This window comes from Myotis lucifugus, unplaced genomic scaffold (assembly GCF_000147115.1).
Source record: "Myotis lucifugus unplaced genomic scaffold, Myoluc2.0 scaffold_145, whole genome shotgun sequence".
NCBI classification, from domain to species: domain Eukaryota; kingdom Metazoa; phylum Chordata; class Mammalia; order Chiroptera; family Vespertilionidae; genus Myotis; species Myotis lucifugus.
Window position 1 is genome coordinate 2,512,988 of NW_005871193.1, and position 20,218 is coordinate 2,533,205.

Here is a 20,218-nt window from a genome sequence, read left to right on the forward strand (position 1 = left end):
TCATTGATGGGCTGCCTCCTGTACACCCCCTACTGGGGATGAGCCTGCAATCCGGGCAGGTGCCCCTGCCTGATCACCCCTCACCACCTCTGCCTGCCCTGATCTGGAATCGAACTGTGACCTACTGGCTCATAGTTCGATGCTCAACACTGAGCTACACTAGCCAGGGAATATGAATTCTTAAATATAATCATATTAAAGAACCAATCCCAGATTCCTCTGTTACCCGGGGATAAATATTGGTCCAAATATGGAAGCAGAACTACTATCAGTGTTACGAAACAAGAGATTTGTCATGAAATTAGACCTAGCTGTTTGAGGAGCTGCTCTACACCAGTGGTTCTCAACCTTGGCTGCACATTAGAATCACCTGGGAATCCTTTTAAAATCCTGATTTCTGGGCCTCATCCTCCGGAAATTCTGTTTCTTTGTTATGGGGTGGGGCGACAACATTAGTAACAAAGAAACAGAATTTCTGGGGGATGAGGTGCAAAAATCAGCATTTTAAAAAGATTCCCAGGTGATTGTAATGTGCAGCCAAGGTTGAGAACCACTGCTCTAAACGATGAGAAACACCACACTCATCAGGTGCCTGGGAGTGGGAGCTTTCGGGAAGCTGAGCACACCTCCCTGCTAGCGTGGAGCTGGGAAGGCCTCATGCAGAGAGCTGTCTGGTTGGCTCTTCCAGCTGCTGCTGCTGTCAGTTAACAGGGAGCCATGTGACCGTGGGGAGGAGTCAGTGCAGGTGAGCGGGACCAGCGTTTTCAGAGAGCTGGATGCAAACATAGGGAGAGCGAGAACAAACAGGGACCCCTGGCTCCTCTGCATCTGTCCCCTCGTCACCTCCAACCAAGAATGACCTTCAGAGGAGAATGGCTGTTGCTTCACTTCTGCCTCTCAAATTTCAGGCCAATTTCTCAAGCTCCAACCCTAACCTAGAGCCATACAGGCAAAGTAAGTCTGGGAACCCTGGTTCCAATTAGCCTGGGTGACACTGTACAAAACCACTAGATCAGTGGTTCTCAACCTGTGGGTCGCGACCCCTTTGGCGGTCAAATGACCCTTTTACAGGGGTCGCCTAAGACCATCCTGCATATCAGATATTTACATTACGATTCATAACAGTAGCAACATTACTGTTATGAAGTAGCAACGAAAATAATTTTATGGTTGGGCCACAACCTGAGGAACTGTATTTAAAGGGCCAGAAGGTTGAGAACCACTGCTCTAAAAAAATAAAACTTTTATTTTCCTCTCTCCCCCTTCCCCCGCCTCCCTCCTGGCCCACCTCTATCCCCCTTTGTAGCTTTCTCTGTCTTCTTTAGGTTTTCAAAATGTTTAACATACAGTTGTCTACAGTTTCATAAATATTCTCATGTATATGTAAATATATTCAAATTCTCTTTCTTACTGCTGTATACCTGTGTTGTCTCTCCTTACACTTTTTTAATTGATTTTTTAAACTTTATTATTGAGAGTATTACAGATGTCCCCTTTCCTCTCCCTTTGCCCCCCTTTACTCAGTTCCTGCCCCACCCCACCCCAGGCCTTCACCACCCTATTGTCTGTGTCCATAAGTAATGCATATATGCATATACAGTGGGGCCTTGACTTAGGAGTTTAATTCGTTCTGAGACCGAGCTCGTTAAGGAGCTCATTAACTGAAATTACTCTATCAATTCAATGCAAAAAATCAGCCAAGAGACAGCTGGTATCTCAAAAAACTCTAGTCGGGACACTCGTAAGTCAAGGCCCCACTGTAAAATCTTTGGTTAACCTCTTCCCACCCCTTCACCCCCCTTTCCTCTGAGATTCCTCAGTCTGTTCCATGTTCTCATGCCTCTGATTCTTTTATTCATCAGTTTATTTTGTTCATTAGATTTCTTGTTCGTTTATTTTAAATTTTTTTTTCTGTATTGATTAAGGTATTACATATGTGTCCTTATTCTCCCAATGCCCCCCCCCCTCCACTCATGCCCTCACCCCCCTGGTGTCTGTGTCCATTGGTTAGGCTTATATGCACGCATACAAGTCCTTTGGTTGATCTCTCCCTTTTCCCCTCATCCTCCCCTACGTTCCCTCTGAGTTTGATGGTCTGATTGATGCTTTTCTGTCTCTGGATCTGTTTTTGTTAATCAGTTTATGTTGTTCATTATATTCCATAAATGAGTGAGATCATGTGATATTTATCTTTCTCTGACTGGCTTATTTCGCTTAGCATAATGCTCTCCAGTTCCATCCATGCTGTTGTAAATGGTGAGAATTCCTTCTTTTTTTTTTTTACCACAACGTAATATTCTATTGTGTAGATGTACCACAGTTTTTTAATCCACTCACCTACTGATGGGCACTTAGGCTGTTTCCAAATCTTAGCAATGGTAAATTGTGCCGCTATGAACATAGGGGTGTATATCTCCTTTCTGATCAGTGTTTCTAGTTTCTTGGGATATATTCCTAGAAGTGGGATCAATGGGTCAAATGGGAGTTCCATTTTTAGTTTGTAAGGAAACTCCATACTATTCTCCACAGTGGCTGCACCAGTCTGCATTCCCACCAGCATTGCAGGAGGGTTCCTTTTTCTCCACATCCTCGCCAGCACTTGTTGTTTGTTGATTTTTTGATGATAGCCATTCTGACAGGTGTGAGATGGTACCACATTGTCGTTTTGATTTGCATCTCTCGGATGATTAGTGACTTTGAGCATGTTTTCATATGTCTCTTTGTCTTTTTTATGTCTTCTTTTGAAAAGTATCTAGGTCCGTTGCCCATTTTTTGATTGGATTGTTTATCTTCCTTTTGTTAAGTTGTATGATTCCCTGTAAATGTTGGATATTAAACCCTTATCAGAGATAACATTAGCAAATATGTTCTCCCATGTAGTGGGCTTTCTTGTTTTGTTGATGGTTTCTTTTGCTGTGCAAAAGCTTTTTATTTTGATGTCCCATTTGTTTATTTTCTCTTTGGTTTCCATTGCCCTAGGAGTGGTATCGGCAAAGAAATTGCTTCGGCATTTGTCTGCTATTTTGCTGCCTCTGGATTCCTAGTATTTTATGGTTTCCTGTCTTACATTTAAGTCCTTTATCCATTTTGAGTTTATTTTTGTGTATGGTGTAAGTTGGTGGTCTAGTTTCATTTTCTTTTTGTGTATATCTGTCCAATTTTCCCAATACTATTTATTGAAGAAACTGTCCTGACTCCATTGTATGTTCTTGCCTCTTTTGTCAAATATTAATTGGGCATAGTGGTTTGGGTTGATTTCTGGGCTCTCTATTCTATTCCATTGATCTATATGTCTGTTCTTGTGCCAGTACCAGGCAGTTTTGAGAACAATATCAATATCTGGTATTGATATCCTTCCAACTTTGTTCTTCTTTCTCAGGATTGCTGTAGCTATTCAGGGTCTTTTTTTATTCCAGATGAATTTTTGGAGAGTTGGTTCTAGGTTTGTGAAATATGCCGTTGGTATTTTATTGAGGAGTGCATTGAATATGTAGATTGCTTTGGGTAGTATGGACATTTTAATGATGTTGATTCTACCAATGAACACGGTATGTTCTTCCATTTGTTTATGTCTTCCTCTAACTCTCTTTTCAGAGTCCTGTAGTTTTCTGAGTACAGGTCTTTTAACTCCTTAGTTAAGTTTAATCCTAGGTATCTTAATTTTTTTGGTGCGATGGTAAATGGGATTGCTTTTTTAGTTTGTTCGTTTATTTTGATTTTTAGATTCAACTGTTTATAGATATGTATTTGTTGCCATTTTATTGTTCATATGTTTTATCTTTTTTCTTTTCCATCTTCTTCTTCTTCTTCTTCTTAAAGAATACCCTTCAACGTTTCATGTAATACTGGCTTGGTGGTGATTAACTCCTTTAGCTTTTTCTCCTTATACTTTTTTTATTATTAAGGGTATTTTGATTTTATTTTTTTAAAAGCTATACTAGTCTCATTTATAACGAAAATAAAAATTAAGAAGGCAGTTGGAAAAGAGTAGGGGGGGAACTGTAAACTATGATATGATATAATCAAAGTTATTTGTAATGAAAAAATGTGAATTGTATTAATATATGGATATGTTCATAGGAAATAATCTAAGTAGAAAAAGCGTAATTATGCTTTTTATTATGCCCACCTAAATTGCAACTTTGGAATACCTAATATACATGTTAGCAAATATTAAAAGCAAATAACGAGTGTAAAAATACTAACAGTTTAGTGACATTGGATTACTCTCAGCAGTTATTTCAATTCACTATCATTTAAATGGTTTTTCCTTTTCCCAGTTATTCAATGTAAGACACCACCAACCATCACCAACGGATATTTCCTTGGCAACAGCGGAGACGATTTTCCATACGGATTAGTGGTAACCTACCACTGCAATGACAGAAAAGGAAGGGAAAAGTTTGAACTCGTGGGCGAGAAGTCAATACATTGCACCAGCAAAGATCAAGTGGGCCTCTGGAGCGGCCCTGCCCCTCAGTGCATCGTACCTAATAAATGCACGCCTCCGCACGTTGAAAATGGAATAAGGGAGTCTGAGAACAGAAGCTTGTTCTCCTTAAATGACATCGTGAGCTTTAGGTGTCAGCCTGGCTTTGTCATGAAAGGCCCCTCCAGTGTGCGCTGCAGGGCCCAAAACAGATGGGAGCCCGAGTTGCCCAGCTGCTCCCCGGGTGAGTCTGACTAAAGCTTCGAGGGGGCCTGCAGGTGACAGGAGCTGTGGGAGGCCCCCCAGATTAGTGTTTGTTCTGGGAGGGAGATGTGTGGTGAGCAGGGTGAGTACATTTTCTAGGGGTGAAGCATGAAGCATGAAAGGAAGAAGGTGTGTGGGTACCCTCACTCCAGTGAGTGTGCCTTCATCCTGAAAAGCAAGAGCCTAATTCATCGGGGACGGGGACACTGGGGAGGCTCCTACTGAGCAATTCTCAGGGCAAAGCACCAGCTCCCAGTTAGTTAGAAAAAGGATGTGAGCCTCTGGTCAGCTGTGTACTGAGCACTCTCTGTGCATTATCTCATGGACTCTTTACAATCCTCCTCAGAAATAGTGCTATTCTCTTATCCATCTGACAGTGCAGTTAGCTTGGTCTTTCAGAGGTTAAAGAAATTGTCCAAATCACGTGCCAGGAATAGAATGCATGTGTGAGACCCTTTGTTAGACCGGAACCCCTCTACTTATGAGTTTCTGACTCCTTGGATGAGTTAAGATTTAGCAAAGAATATTCCCCCATAACTGACAGGAACGCTGTGTCTGTTCTTCCCCCAGTTTGTCAGCGGCCTCCAGAAATCCTGCATGGCCAGCACAGCCCCAGCGACAAGGACAGCTTTTCCCCTGGGCAGGAGGTGCTCTACAGCTGTGAGCCCGGCTACGACCTCAGAGGGGCCGCCTCTCTGCGCTGTACGCCCCAGGGAGACTGGAGCCCGGCCGCCCCCACATGCGCAGGTGCCTACACTCACTCTCATCCTTTCTGCAGATGAATGTCTTTGCACCTCACATGGTGGTCTTACTCCCCATTTATTTTTCTTTAGTGAAATCATGTGCTGCCTTCCGGGACCGACTTCCTAATGGCCGTGTGCTCTTTCCACTTAACTTGGAGCTTGGAGCAAAAGTGTCCTTCGTTTGTGATGAGGGGTGAGTGTGAGCTTGCCTGGACCTCTGGCCACTAAATTTGGAGTTAGAAGTTAATTTAGAAAGGGAAGGTTTGGTGTGGCTAAAAAATGAATTCAGGGAATTACATCTTGGAATTGTGTAAGAAAAGTAAGAGTAAGGAACAGGTGGAAAAAATAGCATGAGGTATGAAGGAAAAATTGGGACATATATGAAATGGCTGGTATAAAGACAAATACAATGACTGGTTATGAATATATATGTGATGCATTGATTGAAAAAAATAATACTTTCCAAGCAGAGAAAAAGAAGAAGAGTTTGGAGAGTCCCAAGAAAAGTTTGATATGTAACAAAAAGGTTATTAAAAAGAATTAAGATGATTTAGAATTATTTAAGTCATTTTTAACCATCAAAAGGAAAATTTGGCATAAGAGTAAAAGCACAAGAATGGGTATTTTAATCTAATCACATATCTTCTGGTTAGTCATGTGCTTAGGGCTCTGAAATGGCGGTGGCTGGTGACTGTTTTAGGTAACGACATTGTTCATGTGAGCCTGGTGCTCTTCCCAGTGTGCTCATCTCTGCATGGGAAGGATTAAGTGTGAGCAAAGAAGCACCAGACCTTAGTCCAGTGGTTCTCAACCTGTGGGTAGCAACCCCTTTGGGGGTCAACAACCCTTTCACAGGGGTCCCCTAAGACCATCGGAAAGCACATATAATTACATATTGTTTTTGTGATTAACCTCTATGCTTTAATTATGTTCAATTTGTAACAATGAAATTGGGGGTCACCACAACATGAGGAACTGTATTAAAGGGTCACGCTATTAGGAAGATTGAGAACTACTGCCTTAGACTGTTTCAAAGAATCCTGGCAGGCACCCAATGACAGCATCCAATAAGATTTAGGAGCCATCGGGGTCCCACATACATTGACCATTCTGGATGATCGCATACAAAAGTCATTTCTGATCTCCGTTCCATTCCCCTAGAGGGCCTAGTATTCAAACTTACTCAATAGCCCAACATGCCTTCTTCACAGCCATCACAGCCACAGAGACAAAAGGACAATCTTGTGCTCTCTCCAGGTACTCTCTGCTTTTTCCATCCAACCTGGGAACTGTTTTACTCACTGTTCCAGTATCAGAATTAGGAGAATTAGGAGTCTGTTGCATTAGAAGACTGGGTTTCCCATATGACAAGTACTTATCAGGTTTATCCTGACATGATCAGCTAGAGATTAACTTCTCAGAATCCGGGTCCAGGACAAGGAGATGGCTGCTATGCTATGACTGCCTTCTTCAATTCAGCCTGAACTATGTGTTATGTGACAAACTAACTGTCCTCCCTAACTGGAGGCTATGATTTGTCCAGATCAGTGGTTCTCAACCTTCCTAATGCCGCGACCCTTTAATACAGTTCCTCATGTTGTGGTGACTCCCAACCATGAAATTATTTTTGTTGCTACTTCATAACTGTAATTTTGCTACTGTTATGAATCATAATGTAAATATCTGATATGCAGGATGTATTTTCATTGTTACAAATTGAACATAATTAAAACATAGTGATTAATCACAAAAACAATATGTAATTATATGTGTGTTTTCCGATGGTCTAAGGCGACCTCTGTGAAAGGGTCGTTCGACCCCCAAAGGGGTCACGATCCACAGGTTGAGAACTGTTGGTCTAGATCAATATGGCCTCCAAACTTCTGCCACCTGTTGGTTTCGGATGCTAAGGTTTTCAGCCGGGCCTCAGAGTTTTGCCAACTGAAACAGCTCACCTATGCACTACCATTTTCTTTTTTAGATTCCATCTACAAGGCAGCTCTGCCAGCCATTGTGTCCTGGTTGGAATGGAGAGCCTCTGGAATAGCAGTGTCCCTGTGTGTGAACGTGAGTAGAAGGAATAACACTTTAGGACAATTCCTCCCTTAACCTATTTAGTATTTTGACTTATGGCAACCCCAATAGGGTTCTTCTATTTTCTAATCTGAATTATTGAGATATAGTTGCTTTTTTAAATAGTATTTATTTGTGATCAATTTGTTGTGATGCACGTTATTGTACATCATGTGTTTTGGGAACCATTTTGTCTGTCTCTGTTATTTTGAATTCTTCGTTCTAGGTGATAAATCCTGCAGTAGTTGGCCTCTAGATCAGGAGAGATTAAGTAACGTGAAGCTTTGACAATTTTCTTCCTTTCTTCTTTCTTCCTTTCCTAATTCTTTCTTTTCTTTTCTTTTTCTAATATCAGGATGTAATCACTCTACATTTTTTCTATCTACTGGCTAATATGAAAATATGAAACATGCATTCATTCGAACAACTATTTATTGAGGACATACTATGTGCTTGGTATTTTCCTAAGCACTGGAGTTATAGCAGTGAACAAGCTAAGTTAATGCCCTGTCCCCATGTTATTTATACCCCAGTGGGGAGATGGTCAGGAAAAACAATAAACAAGTAAATGTTATGGAAGTGACAGATCAGAGCAGTGAAAGAATGAGGGGAAAGTTGGGAGCAACATAACCTGGGGTAAGCAGTTTAAGACGCCTTAAACTCTCCAAACACATACTTAAATAAATTATGTTGGAAGATTCAGAAGTAATAAGCTGATTAAAACATGAGTCTCCTGCCACAGCTGGGTGGCTCAGTTGGTTGGAGCATTGTCCTATACACCAAAAAGTTGCAGGTTGAATTCCCAGTCAAGGCATATATCTAGGTTTCAGGTCCCACTCCGGTCAGGGTGTGTATAGGAGGCAATCAATTGATGTTTCTCTGACACATTGATGTTTCTCTCTTTCTCGCTCTTTCTTTCAATCTTTCTCTCTCTTTCTCTCTCTCTCAAATCAATAAAAACATATCCTCAGGTGAGGATTTAAAAATAAAAAGACTCTCCTATGTGTAGGGTCAATACCAAGTTCTCCTGTTCTACCCAATTATATTTTGCTCAATAAAGACAAGATTTTGCTTCATCTCTTGACCTTAAAGATATATATATATATTTATATCTTTAAATATATATATATATATATATGTATATATATATATATATATATATATATAAAGCAATGTTTATGTTATGAGAAATCTACTCAGACATCAAAATGTGCTTTTTATAGTAAAACTTATGAGAACATAGCTTACATACTGTTATCTGCTATCCAACGTTTCTTGATGAGAATGATAAGTGGCTGTCCTACTGGCATGCATGAGAGCTCAGTTATTGATTGGACATCTTATTTTCATGACTCTTACTCTTCCTCAAAACACCAAGCCTAGTTAGAAATGCCAACTAGAAGTGAGGAGGGGACTGTTTTATACAGACAAGCAGATACTAGAAAGAGGTAACAAGTGGAAGCCTGACAGAAAGTAAAGAAGAAAATTAAATCATAGACAGATCCACACATTTTAAAAAACAAAGCAATCTGAGTTGCTTAGAATTTTTACAGTGACCGAAGAGGCTTCAATTCGTTGTGTCAGCACACTGTCATAATCAAGATCGATGGCCAGTATCGAAAAGTTTCACATATTTAAGGTGATAAGCACACGTGGAATACATTGTAAAAACATTTCTTGAAAATTTCTTCCTTGGGGGACAGTGACTTTATCTGTGCTCTTCATCACCATATTCCAGGCTCCAATGAGTGACTGACACATGGCATGTGCTCAAGTAATATTTTTAAGTAGTTGAGTGAATTATCCTCTAAAGGATTATTATTATTCTTTAAAAGTCTTGGTACTTAAGTCAAGGGTGTTAAGTTTGCTTTATCCAGAAGACTTAACTAGCATGAAGATTCAAGATAAGCAAATTTCTTCTGTACTTTTTCCAAGAAAAATGAGATCGAGATCTTATTTCATTTAGCCCATCTCATCAAAGACCTACAGCAAAGATACAGTCATGGGTGTTTTCTAGGTAGCACCAACCACAGCATCCTATGCCTGTAGAATACCTCTAGTGGGAGCTCCTCAACGAAACTAATAGCTCTTGTGTTCTTTCCAGAAATCTTATGTCCAAATCCTCCAGATATTCCTAACGGAAGACACACAGGAAAACCTCTGGAAATCTTTGCTTTTGGAAAAGAAGTAACTTACACATGTGATCCCCAACCAGACAGAGGGATGAACTTCAGTCTCATTGGGGAGAGCACCATCCGCTGCACCAGTGACAGTCGAGGGAACGGGATCTGGAGCAGCCCTGCCCCTCGCTGTGGACATCCAGGTCAGTACCTACTATGCCCCATCCCAAATGGCTCCAGAAATATCTAAAACAGATCTTCCAAAATCTTCCAATTACAGCATCATGCTAATTTGTGCACTTGACACAATTAAATGCAAAATCGGTTATAAATGATTTTAAGATGTGTTAACACATAGGAGTCTGATGACGTTTGTTGCTAGAGAGTTGGTGAAAAGAGAAGATGGTGGGCGGTAGTTCTAATTATAACTAGCATTGGAAGAAAAATGTTTTCAAAGCATAAAAATTGAAAGCAAATACCTATGGGCCTTAACTAGCATAAGTTATGCCATGTATAGTTTTTGGAGGGGAGCACAGGTCAGTAGAGAATAAGGCCAGGCAAAATCACTTTTTATTACCCATTTGGCCCAAGATCCCTGTGCATTCTCTGTGAAAATGGAGCTGCATTATAGACAAACTACATAGATTGCTGTAGCCAATTTGGGCTAAGCTCTACATTAAAATAAGGCTTATTTGCTCCTTTGCCCCCAGTTATTTTAGTTGTTGAAATCTCAGTTTGGTGAAAAGAAAACGCTAAGGAAAATGCAAAAAATAGAGTGTTTATTTCTGGATAAGGTTTCCTAAGATACCCAACCCCCTGAGACATCAACCTTGAGCAAGTGAATACAGGAAGGAAAAAATAAATTGTAGGAGGGACATTATATACTGACCACTGGGAAGCTCTGAGAGAAAAGAACAAATCTAAAAGGAAAAGGACCGTGTGCTAGTCACTCAGAAGTCATTTTGGCCCTACTCTCCTCCTCCCTCACCATAGCTTCAATCTGGGAGGCACTTATAAGCTTGTTTACCAGGGTAGAGACCTGGTCCATAGTTACTGAATCGATAGCGAGAGACAATCTTCTCTTAAGTTTTATGATTATTTTTTTCATTAGAAACCTATCTAAGATAGCAACTCTAGTTTTATCAGCTAGATTTTTTAGACTGGAGACCTGCCAGGCTACCTTCGTGTGTGATTTGGCCGTAGTAGTAAATTTCAGTCCTGGTGGGCACTCTTTGAAATAATTAGCTAGTAGAGCTAATATTTAAGCTCTAAGATAAAACTAAACAGGTAATATAGACGAATAAATTTCCTATAAAAAACCTTTCAAATAAGCCACATTTTTAAATTGAGAAAAATCAGTGAATTACTTTCAAGAGATGAGAAGTTGGTCTGCAAATCCTCCAACAGAAAATGCTCTGGGTGCAGAACTGGCTGTCGTATAGCCATAACTATTTGAATAAATAACCTGAAAGGAGGTGGAGGGCAGCCGAAAGAGAAGATAAAATAGGAGGTATTGCCCAAACCATGTGCATATGTTTTCTATTTTTCCAAGCTTTGTACTGTTTTGGATTCACATTATTTGACCCTAAATCTAATAGGCCATAGGAGCATGGAGCGAAAGCTAGAATTTGATTTAATTTACACTTCAAACAAATGTTTTCTTATAATAATAAGTGTAGTTTTGTTCGTTTTATTTTAAGGAAATGCTACTTATTTCCTCCTTGTGTTGAAATGGTTTACTTAGGAATCAGACCTACAAAATAGGTAGCATGGCCCTTTCCTAGTTTCAAGAAATACCTTGAGTTCTCCATTAATGTTTGTGAAACCTCCATTGGGGTTTTGATTCACTGAAGTACAAGGAAATTACCTATTTGGCTCAAGACCCCATGCATTCAGAAAGAAATGGTAAAACCTGAGCAGAAGAACCTTTTTTGGCTCCCTAAAAATGTGAAAAATTGAATTGAAATTGTCTTTGACAGCAAATTATATGAGCAAATTAACCAGATAGCAGAATACTTTCCCAGATAGATAGTATATTTTCCAATAGGCAGGTGCTAATGGAACTTTCCCTCCCAAGGTTACAAGGAAATTATCTTTCCAGAACTAAAACTTTCTTTTGTTTTGGCATCAAATCAAAGAGAGAGATAGAGATAGAGATAGAGATAGAGATAGAGATAGAGATAGGAAAGGCATGGGTATCTCTATGTTAAAACTTGATGTTCTTGATATCTTGGTTTTTAGGTTACTGTAATGCTCCAGGTCATTTTCAATTTGCTGAGTTGAAAACCCAAACCAATGAATCTGCATTTCCTATTGGGACATCTTTAAAGTATGAATGCCGCCCTGAGTACTACAGGAGGACATTCTCTATCCGGTGTCTAGCCAACTTGGAGTGGTCAGCTGCCCAGGATGTCTGTAAACGTGAGTAAAACCTGTATTGGAGCTTCCCATATCTATCGAATTATCCATAGGATCTTCTTCAACTTTTTTCAAATTTTAGAGATAAAACTCTACTTCTCAAAAGTGTCCAGGTAGGTGGATATAAGAGTTGTTGTTGTAGGTCATCCCTAATTATTAGTTGAAATGTTTATTTCATGAAACTGGTTTTGTTTTGTTTTTCAAATATATTTTATTGATTTTTTTACAGAGGGGAAGGGAGAGGGATAGAGAGTTAGAAACATCGATGAGAGAGAAACATCGATCAGCTGCCTCCTGCACACCCCCTACTGGGGATGTGCCCGCAACCAAGGTACATGCCCTTGACCGGAATTGAACCCGGAACCCTTCAGTCTGCAGGCCAACGCTCTATCCACTGAGCCAAACTAGTCAGGGCTCATGAAACTGCTTTAATAAATATTTGCAGGGGGAAAAAAACCTATTCCTTATGGGAAAGTAAGTAATGAACAACTTCAGACCAGGAAAAAAATTGTGAGGAGACATACACTGTTTTAATAACCAGGTAGGAAGAAAGAATTATATTGGTAGTATACAAGGCTATAATTAACCTCTATATTTTGTTGAGCAATTTGAGGTAGATATAAGACAGATGTAGGTGGGAGGTCTTTTTTAAACTGGTGCGTAGAACGTGGCTGAACTTGAGACATCTGGTGAGGCGAAAATCTGTGGAACCATCAGAATTTCATGTCCTCTTTAGTAAGTGACGGTCACATTGAGACCTTCTGTACTACAAAAGTTCAGATTACTCTACCTGGCTCCAAAATTCTGTTTCTTTTCCACAGGTAAAGTATGTAAAACTCCTGCAGATCTTATGCATGGCATGCTGCACATAGACACAGACATCAACCTTGGATCCAGAATTAATTATTCTTGTAATGCAGGGTGAGTTGACAATAACATCTCTTGATTCAAGATTTGCAGAATAGCAATACGACCTTCTCGTCGCTATTGGAAAGGAGAACTAGAGAATGACCATCTGCTTTTTAAAAATATGTATTTTTGTTGATTTCAGAGAGGAAGGGAGAGGGAAAGAGAAAGAGAAACATTAGTGATGAGAGCGTCATTGATTGGCTGCCTCCTGAATGCTTCACACTGGAGATTGAGCCTGCAACCTGGGAATTGAATTGTGACCTCCTGGCTCATAGGTGGATGCTCAACCACTATATATGCACATGAAATGAAATTTCTAATGGAATAAAATTGGATACTAGTTAACTTCCCAATTAATAGAACACCTAAAGGAGGTTCACCTATCTGGTTCATCCTATCTAATAATAGACAAACAGGGTAATTGACCGTACCTTCGCTACACTTCCCATTGGCTAATCAGCGAGATATGCAAATTAACTGCCAACAAAGATGGTGGTTAATTTGCATATGTAGGCGGCAAGCTGTGGAGCAAAGACTGAAGGCAGCTCCGGCCGGAGCAGGGAAGGCTTTGAAGGAGCTCCGGCTGGAGCAGTGATCAAAGCAGGTCTGGAGCAGCGAAGGCTTTGAAGGCGACTCCGGCCGGAGCGAAGGCCTGGGTCCCCAGTGCCGAAGGAAAACCGGTGCAGGCAGCCAGGGGAAGGGAAGGCCTATTGCATGAATCTTTTCGTGCAACAGGCCTCTAGTATAGAAAATAAGAAGAGGAAAAGGGAACAGTAAGGAATGTATCTCTCTCTTCTGCCAAAATAAGTCCCCCTGTCTGTGGCAGATGTGTTTTATTCATTGCTGCGTCTTCATCTTTGGACACTGTGAAACCGGTAGTCTAACTAATGATGACAAAAGCAAGACCAAAAACACCATTTAATCCCATAATTCTGAAAGGTTTCATCTTCCAATTGAAAGACAAAGGCTTCTAAATGGGATTAAAAGCATCAAACACAGGAAACTTGCCTAAATTAAAATTAAATAGCAGGGTTCATTATATGTGTATATCAAGAAAAATGCAAACAAATTTTAAAATGGCAATAAAATATGAGAAAAAAAACAATTTAAGAAATTAGCAAACTGGTCTACAAGAGCATTATTTTATTTTGGTCCTGATACAATCCACAATGAAGTCAAAAATTAAGGAGTAGAGTACTGCCATGAGGAATTAAAGATGAAATATCCCTTTCCATAGTCAGAGGGTAGGAAAAGAGAAATAAGGAAACCCAGATAGAACAGGTGGAGGTTAGGCTGGTCCTTAGGCTTCTCCCAGATTGTACTTTGTCGAATCTGCCATGTTTGCGTGCTGGGAGGAAGTTAATGGGAGGTGGATGGAATCATTTTCACTTTTTGCCTTTAGGTATCAACTCATTGGCCACTCATCTGCCACATGTATCATCTCAAACAATACTGCCATTTGGGATACAGAGCCACCACTCTGTCAACGTGAGTTAACATCTCTTCCCATCGATCCCACCAGTTCACCCGAGCACCCTAGCATCGTGTCCCTAGAATTATGAAGATTCCGTCTCATCCATCTTGGCAATGATGTCCTTCCAATATTTGAACCAAGAGTCCTATTCTGAAAAGTGTTCACAATGTTCCAGACTTCTAGTTCCTCCTGGGTTTTCCTTATCTTGGGGTATAATTTAAAACAGCCCCCAACTTCCTCCTTTCTTGGTTGAACACTTCCCATTTTGAAGATCGTTTGTCTTCAGTGAGGTCAACACAAAGTTAGTGAAAGTGGCCCAGCTTCCTCTCTGCCCACTCTTAGCAACAGGTCATATATTGAGGCAGTGGCTGTCTCCCTTCCTTCTTATTCTTTGAACAGTGACATGCTGTCTTCCTGGGAGTTGTCTGGAATGTGAGCTTCCTACACTTTGGGTAGAAAGAGCAATGAGCAATCACAAATTAACCAAGAATATCAAGAGGATACACCCCTGGGTTTGGTGATAATGTGAAGAAATCAATACTCTCACAGCCAAAGGCTGGTAGGATAAGTGGGAACAAACTTTCTAAAAGGCCAATATACAATAGGTGTCAAAACCCTTAACTGTCTACATGCCTTTCATTGAGACATTTGATATTTTCTGATTTATTCTTTAAAAAATAATTACCATGTTTTTTTCTTGCAAGAATATTGCTATACAAATATTTACCTACATTATTGTTTGTGATAGTGAAAAAGCCAAAACAATATAAATGTTGAGCATGTTTCAAACAATGTTTCAGAAATAATGGTAGTTAAACAGAAGTGAGGTGATCCTTTCGAAATTAGGAAGAAAACACAATTTCTGAATATATTTCGTTTTATTTTGTGCTTTAAAAATTTCTGTTTATCTGTTTTTAAAGCACTTAATACATTAGTATTTTGCATATGCATATTATTTCCAATGCAATAAATACACATATATTGGGGAAAATAAAGGAACAAAGCATGTGTTCTGCAAGAAAAAGAAAAAATTTAAAATATGCCAGAATGTGTTAGCCAAGAAAGACAGCTCTTCCAAGTGGAATCAGATAGACCATTCTTACACTGAAATATTATTAAGCCAACAAAGGTATTTTAGAAAAAATATGGTATGTATATATATTAAAAATTACACATTAAACAGTTAACCGTGTTTCTTTCTAGATAATAGATTTAAAGGTATTTTTTATATTGCATAAATTTTCTGCAAGAAATATCATCTGAAATATTTTCTTAAAAGTAAAAATAAATAAGTGTTCCTACTATAAGGTAGAAATGATAGAAAGATTTTATATGCTCGGGAATGCTTTAAAATGCCTAGGAGTTATTTGATACTTAGATGTTAGATTATATTAGTCTATAAAATTATCTGTGCTTCCTATCTTTGTAGGAGTAGCATTTTTGATACATTTTTTCCATTTCTCTATTCTACCATTTCCTGAGTCAATATTGGCAAAAATATCTATATCCCTAACATTCACATTTTTCTAAATTTTTAGCATAGACTAGTCACTAGAACTTATAGTCAGTTATTTTTATTACTTCTGAATCCGTGATGGGCAATATTGTGTCATGGGCAATATTGCATATTTTTGTTACCCGAGCCAGAGCTTTTTGTGTTTATTTATTTGATAAAGATGCTATACTAGTATGAATGCCACATCATATTACTCAGCAGTAGAATAAAGCCAATTGCCTTCTATAGCAAGATAAATGAATTAAGAATAGTGAAGGAACATAAAAGTTCTCATGTAACATGAGAAGCAGGAGGACTATATATAGACATTTATTGAACTAATGTTCATGGAGAAGAGCAGGAGCCATCATATTGTGATTACCAAATCTACAGTTGTGCAAAAAGTCTGTATGTTAGAAAAGATTCGACAAGAGCAGAAGTGTTGTGAACATTCATATTTGGTAATTTGGGTTTTTTAAAATCTGGTTCCTAACATTTATAATTAAACATAACTTTAAGAAATTGAGGTTTTGTTTAACTTGACATCCCTTCACCAGGTATTCATTGTAAGCCACCACCAACCATCGCCAACGGATATTTCATTAGCAACAGCAAAGACTATTTTCCATACGGAATAGTGGTGACCTACCACTGCGATCCTGGAAAAAGAAGGGAAAAGTTTGAACTCGTGGGCGAGAAGTCAATACATTGTACCAGCAAAGATCAAGTGGGCCTCTGGAGCGGCCCTGCCCCTCAGTGCATCGTACCTAATAAATGCACGCCTCCACACGTTGAAAATGGAATAAGGGTGTCTGCGAACAGAAGCTTGTTCTTCTTAAATGACATCGTGAGCTTTAGGTGTCAGCCTGGCTTTGTCATGAAAGGCCCCTCCAGTGTGCGCTGCCAGGCCCAAAACAGATGGGAGCCCGAGTTGCCCAGCTGCTCCCCGGGTGAGTCTGACTAAAGCTTCGAGGGGGCCTGCAGGTGACAGGAGCTGTGGGAGGCCCCCCAGATTAGTGTTTGTTCTGGGAGGGAGATGTGTGGTGAGCAGGGTGAGTACATTTTCTAGGGGTGAAGCATGAAGCATGAAAGGAAGAAGGTGTGTGGGTGCCCTCACTCCAGTGAATGTGCCTTCATCCTGGAAAGCAAGAGCCTAATTCATCAGGGAAGGGGACACTGGGGAGGCTCCTACTGAGCAATTCTCAGGGCAAAGCACCAGCGCTCAGTTAGTTAGAAAAAGGATGTGAGCCTTCTGGTCAGCTGTGTACTGAGCAATCTCTGGGCTTTATCTCATGGACTCTTTACAATCCTCCTTAGAAATAGTGCTATTCTCTTATCCATCTAACAGTGCAGTTAGCTTGGTCTTTCAGAGGTTAAAGAAATTGTCCAAATCACGTGCCAGGAATAGAATGCACGTGTGAGACCCTTTGTTAGATCGGGACCCCTCTCCTTATGAGTTTCTGACTCCTTGGATGAGTTCAGATTTAGCAAAGAATATTCCCCCATAACTGACAGGAACGCTGTGCCTGTTCTTCCCCCAGTTTGCCAGCGGCCTCCAGAAATCCTGCATGGCCAGCACAGCCCCAGCGACAAGGACAGCTTTCCCCCTGGGCAGGAGGTGCTCTACAGCTGTGAGCCCGGCTATGACCTCCGAGGGGCCGCCTCTCTGCGCTGTACGCCCCAGGGAGACTGGAGCCCGGCCGCCCCCACATGCACAGGTGCCTACACTCACTCTCATCCTTTCTGCAGATGAATGTCTTTGCACCTCACATAGTGGTCTTACTCCTCCTTTATTTTTCTGTAGTGAAACCATGTGCTGCCTTCCGGGACCCACTTCCTAATGGCCGTGTGCTCTTTCCACTTAACTTCGAGCTTGGAGCAAAGGTGTCCTTCGTTTGTGATGAGGGGTGAGTGTGACCGGGATAGTGACCCTCTTCAACAGGTTCATTCATTATTGGGGTTAACAAGTCCAAGGGTTCCTTGACAGGCATTGACTAACAGTCATTCAGTGAAGATCTGGAGGCAATTCAGGAGACCAATGTTCTGAAAAAAAAACCCAGATGTTTTAGGATAATTATGCTCTAAGAAATCCTGTCCTCTTTTCTTCTTTTTTTTTTCTAGTTAATTTGGCTCTGCTCTTCAATAATCCAGATAGGCCATAAGTCTCATTTAGGAATATTCCAAGTGTATTGGCGAAAAGTACAGTCTCGGATATCTTCCCTCATGTTCTATGATTTGCCAACCTGCGTCAGGAGCTGTTTTCCTTCTGGTCCATTAAGAAAAGAAAATGCTACATTTCCTATTAGAGGAAACAGTTCCTCCTGATGACAAAAAGGGTGCTATCGGAGAGCAGTCAGGGAACAATGACCTCCTGGAGGCCTGGGACCAGGTCAAGAAAATGCCTGCCTATGTTTTTTTTAAATATATATTTTTATTGACTTCAGAGAGAAAGGGAGAGGGATAGAGAGATAGAAATATCATTGATGAGAGAGAATCACCGATTGGCTGCCTCCTGCACACCTCCTACTGGGGATTGAGCCTGTAACCCAGGCATGTGCCCTTGGCCAGAATTGAACCTGGGACCCTTCAGTCCTCAGGCCGTCACTCTATCCACTGAGCCAACCTGGCTAGGGCCTGCCTATGTTTTTTAGTCCTTCTTTGGTACAGGACTTTTACTCAGTAAGTGGAAGCTACCATTTTTCAAAATGTTTTGCTTTCTGAGCCTTTATCCCAAGAAACCAAATGAGCTGAGCTTTTCTACCAGGTATTTAACTGAGGAATTAAATTGTCTTTTAGCAGAAAGGAAGAAGCTGAGCTCTAACCATGAAGGGAAGAGAGAAGGGGTATGCTCACCCAGTCACTACTGCTTTTGTCCCTTAGGTTTCATTTACAGGGAAGTTCTTCTAGTCACTGTGTCAGGGTTGGAACGAAGAGCCTTTGGAATAACAGTGCTCCTGTGTGTGAACGTGAGTAGAAGGAATATGTGCTTAGGTCTGAATATTTCTCCTTTTTCTTTTCACTTTTTCTTTTCATTTTCTTACCGAGTTTTTGCCCCATGAGATTATCAAGTGTCTGCTTCTCTGTTTACCTTCATTTTTGATAGAAATATTTCTTTGTGGGTTAGTTAAAAAGAATGCTTTTTGGGGAAAATAAACCTGAGCATCATGTGTTTTGGGTACCATCCAAAATATTTAGTAGCATACTATGTGCTGTAAATGAGGAGAAATGCTTTATAGATAGAGAGAAATTTGTGCCCTGAAGTTTTGTCAAATTTTCCTTTTTTTCCTTGCAAAAATGATAGTCACATTTCAGCTTTTCTATCCTTTTCTAAATCACCTATTCATCCATATATTATTTTTTAGCCCTTCCTATGTGCCAGTCTTCTAGACACCAGGAGTATGCCTATAAACAAGATAGACTAGGTCCCTGTCCCCATGCTGTTTATATTCTTGGCTAGGAAGAAAGATTTTAAAAAATAAGTAGACAAGGAAACACATGGAATAATAAGTTCAAATAATACTAAGTGTTACTAAAGAGAAAAACAACAAGGTAATGAATAGAATAGTAATGGGAATGGGAATAAGGAATGCCAGAAAAAAAGAATAAAGTTTCTATTTTAAATAAGGTAATTAAGGAAATCCTTAATGAGGAAGTAACAATTAAGCACTGGCAGCAATTAGTTGATGCCAATGTGAATTACATAGAGGAAGAACCTTCCATGCAGATGGAACAGGAAATGCAAAGAAAGGCCCAAGGCAGATATTTTCTTGAAATTTCCTTTAAAAAGCCTGTTCTAACATTTTCTTGGAAGCTTATGTAGCTGGTATAGAGTGAACAGCTGAGGGGGCAAAAAGTCAGGTATAGTTAAGAACATCTGAGATACAAACTAGGAAGCTACTGTAAAAACTAATCAGAAATGTTAGCCCAGAATAGCAGTGGGAGAGGTGATAAAAAGTGCTCAAATTCTGGATGCATTCAGAAGGTAGAAATGACAGAATTTGCTGGTGGTTTACACATAGAGATTAAAATAGAGAATAAATGAGGTCACCTAGTGAATGAATGCATCCATAGAGCAGGTGCATAGGCCATGCCTCGTAAATCCACATGAGAACTAAGAACTATGAGGAGTCAGTAGAAGAGATGAGAAGCAGCCGGTGCATTAAGCAAAAAACCAGGAGGATAAGGGTATCTTTTGAAGCCCAGTGGAGAATTTATTTTAAGAAGATGATCCCAAGCAACTCTTTCAAAATCTACAGAGAGTCAAATAAGATGAGGACAGAAAATTATCAGTGG

The 20,218-nt window shown here is 40.1% G+C and overlaps 1 protein-coding gene across 1 annotated transcript in view; it reads left to right on the top strand.

Annotated features, from left to right (window-relative positions):
* Nucleotides 1-20,218, top strand: part of CR1 (complement C3b/C4b receptor 1 (Knops blood group)) — a 92,745-nt gene that overhangs the window by 43,510 nt on the left and 29,017 nt on the right. The window contains exons 26-37 of the mRNA XM_023758999.1: nt 4,281-4,673; nt 5,264-5,440; nt 5,527-5,629; nt 7,418-7,503; nt 9,614-9,832; nt 11,871-12,050; nt 12,869-12,968; nt 14,359-14,444; nt 16,483-16,875; nt 17,467-17,643; nt 17,730-17,832; nt 18,806-18,891. Coding sequence (XP_023614767.1) covers nt 4,281-4,673; nt 5,264-5,440; nt 5,527-5,629; nt 7,418-7,503; nt 9,614-9,832; nt 11,871-12,050; nt 12,869-12,968; nt 14,359-14,444; nt 16,483-16,875; nt 17,467-17,643; nt 17,730-17,832; nt 18,806-18,891 — 2,103 coding nt within the window. The remainder of the gene's footprint in view (nt 1-4,280; nt 4,674-5,263; nt 5,441-5,526; nt 5,630-7,417; nt 7,504-9,613; nt 9,833-11,870; nt 12,051-12,868; nt 12,969-14,358; nt 14,445-16,482; nt 16,876-17,466; nt 17,644-17,729; nt 17,833-18,805; nt 18,892-20,218) is intronic.